Source organism: Simochromis diagramma, unplaced genomic scaffold, assembly GCF_900408965.1.
Source record: "Simochromis diagramma unplaced genomic scaffold, fSimDia1.1 OVJJ01000344.1, whole genome shotgun sequence".
NCBI lineage: Eukaryota > Metazoa > Chordata > Actinopteri > Cichliformes > Cichlidae > Simochromis > Simochromis diagramma.
The window spans coordinates 10,762,489-10,767,842 of NW_024387375.1; the positions used below are offsets into that span (position 1 = coordinate 10,762,489).

The 5,354-nt window shown below is 35.7% G+C and overlaps 1 protein-coding gene across 3 annotated transcripts; it reads left to right on the forward strand.

Moving 5' to 3' along the window:
• The first annotated feature begins 676 nt into the window (after nucleotides 1-676).
• On the forward strand, nucleotides 677-5,149 carry LOC120720049. Of its 3 annotated transcripts, none has more exons than XM_040009658.1 (9): nucleotides 689-1,064; nucleotides 1,577-1,617; nucleotides 1,968-2,027; nucleotides 2,346-2,576; nucleotides 2,794-2,899; nucleotides 3,013-3,116; nucleotides 3,219-3,584; nucleotides 3,658-3,705; nucleotides 3,818-5,142. In XM_040009658.1, exons 2-9 carry the CDS (start codon nucleotides 1,599-1,601, stop codon nucleotides 3,964-3,966), a joined length of 1,083 nt encoding a protein of 360 aa, XP_039865592.1. In that variant the 5' UTR covers nucleotides 689-1,064; nucleotides 1,577-1,598; the 3' UTR covers nucleotides 3,967-5,142. The 3 variants fall into 3 exon arrangements, 2 of the variants coding, with proteins under 2 accessions (XP_039865592.1, XP_039865591.1); XM_040009657.1 differs by having other exon boundaries at nucleotides 1,985-2,027; nucleotides 3,818-5,141; XR_005692779.1 differs by lacking the exon at nucleotides 3,013-3,116 and having other exon boundaries at nucleotides 677-1,064; nucleotides 1,985-2,027; nucleotides 3,818-5,149.
• Nucleotides 5,150-5,354: the final 205 nt, after the last annotated feature.

The following is a 5,354-nucleotide window of genomic DNA, read 5'->3' on the forward strand; positions in this document are numbered from 1 at the left end:
CGGTGTTTCCTGTTTTATTTTGAAGGTCCGTGCCTCTTTTCAGTGTTTCACTTCCCCTTGTGTCGTAATGTCCAATTAATTCCAGCCGTGTCTCTCTCCTGTCTTAAAAGCCCTGAAAGTAAGATTTTAGTGGTTCTTGACCCTCTTCGTATTATTATTACTTACTTTCATCAACCACACTCCTATTCAGTTTTTTCTTTTGTGTCCACTAAGGGCAGATGGTGACCTGCAGTATCACCCGCTCCCCAGTTGGAGACAATTCCCCTCTCACAATTCCACACTCTTTTTTTGTTTTGTTTTCATTAGTTTTTCTTTTTCATTTTTCCCGTTTTTTTTACCCCGTTGTTTTACACACACACACATCAACCTCTTAATTCACTTCTCCAACCTCTCTCTCCCCAACTGCTCTCATCTAGTTCTTGATTAAATTCTCCATCCATACTTGATCACCTTTAAATCTCAGTTAATTTTATTTATTTATTATTACCTTATCACTAATCCACTGTTTATTTTATTATTTATTTTATTACTATTATTGTTTCACCAATAATCCCCTGTAATCCACTCTGTCTCCCCTTTTGCCCCTCAAAGGAACACACACACACACACACCTCCATTTTGCCCCTCAGGTAGCTTACACACACACACACACACCTACACACCTTTCCTTTGTCCTCAAAGGAGCACCCCCACACACACCTTTTCTCCTTCAAATTCAGCCACACGCTACTCTCTGCACATGTCCACAATCACACACAGAGGCCAAAAGGTGATTGGATGTAACAATAACATTTAATCAACTGGATTAACTGTTTCTTGTAGATTTTCCAAGTGCTATGATCCCATCATTTAAGCCTTTATTACTTTTTCTTATTTTGCTAGCTTTTAAAAAATTATTCACGTTGCATATCTGTAGTGTGTTCTCGATGTTTTGGTGGGTGTGTTTCTGTAGTCAAATAAGGGATGAGGTAAATCCATAAAGCTCCATAAAGTGACTCCCATGCACATCCCAGCTTTCATTTCTATCAGATTTTGCAGACTGACAGCAAGTCCTCACTGAATGGGTAAGTTCAAGACAGATGCGATAAGCAGTCTTTAGCACAGAATGAATATGTATGAAGTAAATTCTCAAGATTTACTTTGTGTAATTGAAATTATTCAATGTCACAAATGAAGACAAACGAATTAAACTTGTGAAAACTTGGTAGATATTTACATAAGAAATCTATAAATCAATATCCTTCAACTTGGGCAATGTGTTTGGTATCATAAACAGGCAAATAGAGAACAACTTGAAGTCTTTAAAAAAACTGAATCATTATTGTAGTAGTCTAGGTATGTCTCAAAAGTATTCAAGCCATGTTAGACAAGCTGCAAAGAAATGAGGTAATTGAGCCATTTTATTAAGGATCACTTCTCAGATCAAGTAAGAGAAAATGAATCCTCATCTGGACTTTCCTCTGAGTTGATTTCCAGACGTTTGTCTGTATTTCGGGCAGCATGTTGATGTGATGTTTAGCACTGTCACCTTTCGGCAATAACTAAGAAATCTCTGTGTTCTTTCCGGGTACTCTAGATTCCTCACACAGTCCAAAGACATGTATGATTATTCGGCTGGTGAGTCTGTGGTAATCCTGAACAGACTGGCGACCTGTGCAGCATGTGGCCTGCCTCTCACCCTATGAGGGGTGTGATAGGCTCCTGACCTTGAATTAGATTATCAGAATAACATTGTTTAATGGATGGGTGGATATCTGTATATTAGTAGGTGTACAGTATAGATGATTCTGTCTGCTGGCAGTATACATCAGTACTGCCAAAGTACCATGATACAAATAATGTGATTATTAACTTTGAATATATACACTTTAATATTACTGAAGGTGTGTTAGTCTGTAAGTCCTTATCATATGTTTGCGGTCTTCTTATCTGGTGTTATGTAAAATTTTTGTCCTAAACTTTCTCAGTTTTCCCTCCTTTTCAGTTGCCAGCCATGGCCCTGACAATTCTTCTGTCACTGCTTTTAGGTATGTTTTTAACTGATTTATCATTGCTAGAAATCTTAAGAGTTTGTCTAAATTATAAAATAAATACCTTTCTTGTCACCATTGATATTGATGTTACTTCCTGCCCAAAACATGGAATTGACTGGCTTAGTTTGTGGTCCTCATTGTATGTAAAAACACATTTAAAAGTTTGTAATGTTGTGTAAATTAGCGATTTTATTCATATCTGCATATTTCCTCAGCATTTTAATTTATTTATTTACTTTAAAATGAATTATAATACATACATAAATTAATGCAAAATCCGAACGTAATCTTGTGATTTTTTTATTGTTACAGCAACAACCCTACCAGTCTTTGCTCAAGGTTCCAGTACAGAGTGCAAAGGCAAACATAAAAAAATAGAACGTTTAACAGCTGGCAATTATACTTGGAACATTGACGATGTTACACTGGAAATCATGTCTGAAGCATTGGATCAGTGTATGCTAAATAGCTCTGAGATGTGCCTTGATATTAAATACAAAAACAATAAATGTGTCCAATTGTGTCTGAAGAAGGAGGGAGATGGTAAGTACTTCAAACCAGAACAGTCTGTTATTTTCTCTACAAAATAATTTGCCTTCGTGTAAGATATTAAGCGAGATATGCGAACTGTTCACATAACACATAATATATATTTACATTAGGAAAAGGATCCAGTGAGTGTGGGAAACAGAGGAATGTTTAAAGATTTTAAATACATCTATACTTTAACTTGTTGATTTTTACATTTTGTTTGTATCAGGAAGCATTAACCTGGCTTGTGATGCTAAAGACAAGTGCGAGGGAAGCTCCAGCTCCAAACCAGTGCAAATCTTTGTCAACAACCAGTTTATCAACACTGCACAACAGTAAATATGTCTTAGTTGTACTCAGTTATTAAACATTGCTGCAGTATTATTTTTAAGAATTGCTTGTGATGCATGCTTTTTCATCACCAGCTGTACATTTTTTTCTTCCACAGAAAAATCTGTTTGCCGTCCTCACCTCCAAAGAATAATGAAAAAGTGCAGATTAAATTTAAATGTGCTCAAAACAATGTTAGTCTATGTGCTGATAATGATAACAGTAAGTTTTATTTAACACAATAAATGCTCAGGCTGCTTTAAGAAAGAAGATATGAAATCTTAAGTGTATGTAAAATATATGATTTTGCATTTTTGTGTCCAGGTACAAATTTGAATCTCTACCAGGAAGCAAAAAGTTGGATTGATGCGATAGAGCACTGCCAGAGAGGGGATTCCTCTGTAGTTGAAATTACCAACCAGAGAGATAATGATAAATTAAAGGGTCTGTGGAAATATGCAAAAGATTTACAGAATGGGGTGTGGATTGGCCTAGAACGGTCAATTTTTGGCAAGAATCCTGAGTGGAAGTGGATTTCAGGGTCTAAAGTGGAGTATAATCAGTGGAAAAACAGCTATCCTCTCAACTCCTTAAACTACAACTGTGGAAAGATAAGCTTGGTTAATGAGACAAAAGAAATCAAGTGGATGAATGACAACTGTCACGACAAATTGCCTTTCATCTGTAAAAGTAAGTTGCTCTTCATTTTGCAGTTAGACACAAGAAGCAGATTGGTATTATTTTTTTTTCTCTTCTTTTCCAGGTTTGAATGAAATACCCTGCCATAATCATGTGACTACACTGCATGCAGGTATATTAACTGAAAGTTTAAATGTTTGCAGTTTGGAAGCACAATTTTCCTCCTCATTTTGTTTTGCATTCTTTTAATCTATATAAGGATTGTTTTATATTTTGGGCTACAGAGATTTGCATGGAGCATGATATACACCACAGCTCCCCCGTGAATGATTGCAGAAAATGTCTCAATATCCCCACAGTTGAGGTGAGAGTGGGTGCCAAGGGTACATGGAGGTCTGGGACCCTCTGTGTTGGCCGCTGCCCCTATAAATAATAAAATACCAAAGATCTCTTGTGATTGTGGAAAACATGAGACAGCTGGAGAATTGCATACATATAGAATATACATATTGTATAATGCTGTTTAATGTTTAGAGAAAAATTAATAAGAGGGTCAATATATAGAAATGCTGAATTTTTCAATGGTGTTTGCATGTGAAAGGTAAATCTTTTTTGAACGTAATTTTTGTTGTATGACATAATATATATTTAGTTAAAAATAAGTAAATGAATACATGTTTGATATTTATAATTTATTTGTTTTTCTGTCAAACTGAAAAACTTTAATCTTTCCATGTTGTATGTATTCAACTGAATTTTTCTACTTAAAACATTAAAAGAAGTTCCACAATAACGGAAAGAAATAGTGATTGTGTGCTCTGTGGACTGTGATGCCGTCAGACGCTGAGGTCATGGCACTCCAATTCCCGGCATCCAAGACTAGTTTGTGATATAGAATATGGAAAGAGCCTGAGCTGGTGCTTGATTATTTGTACATAACGTTTGTGCTATCTGTATGTATATGTACACTGCATGGATATCTTTCTGCAATCCTTCCTGACTGATGAATTGTAAAATATTATTCTGTAATTGAATAAACATGTATTATCAACAATTATTTTTTATTATTAGGTGAAAAATACAAGTGGCGGAGGAATTTTTTTTTGAACCATTTTTTTCCGAAAAGAAACAATACACTACTGAAAACACATAAAACTGTATTACTGGAAAATTGTGCATAAAGTATGAGTAAAAATGATCTAAGGAGCTTGGAAAGAAAGCGACTGGACTAAGTTTCTTGAAGATGTTTCACCTCTCATCCAAGAAGCTTCTTAAGTTCATGAGTGAAAGAGAAAAAACTATTTATGCAGAGAAATGTTTAGCATCAGCGTTAAAGTAATTAATATTACTGCTAAATAGGTTTAAGATTGACTCATTTTAAGCACTTACAATACAGCTACAATACTAAATTACTAAAGCTAGGTTTATTTTCTAATGCTAGCTCTGTTTCCATAAGATTCATAGAGATGTGCAAGCAGACCAACGGCAGCTTGCATCACACACTGCATTCATCCAAAATGCACATGTGCAAATCACCAAAAAGAAGCTGCTGGACTCTTGACCAGCAACAGTCAGTGTTAACAAAAGACACATCCTCAGAGACAGAAAAAAAGTTATGTGAGTTTGAAATGACAGCTTTCAGCATAGCTGGACTGGCCATTGGACATACCGGGCATTTGCCCGGTGGGCCGATGGTGATTTTTTGTTTTTTATGGGCTGATGGTTTTTGTTTGTTTTGTTTTTTTTTTGTAATGGTATAAACACTGAAAGCTGGTGGATTGGCCAGATGCTGGGGGATGTGTAAAAATAACTCGTTTGGTG

What these genes read in the sequence shown, in the direction of transcription:
- LOC120720049 (XM_040009657.1), top strand. An exon ending in CATGTATGATTATTCGGCTG is followed by an intron (nt 1,618 to 1,984) that starts GTGAGTCTGTGG and finishes CCTCCTTTTCAG; the next exon opens with TTGCCAGCCATGGCCCTGAC. An exon ending in TGTGACTACACTGCATGCAG is followed by an intron (nt 3,706 to 3,817) that starts GTATATTAACTG and finishes TTTGGGCTACAG; the next exon opens with AGATTTGCATGGAGCATGAT.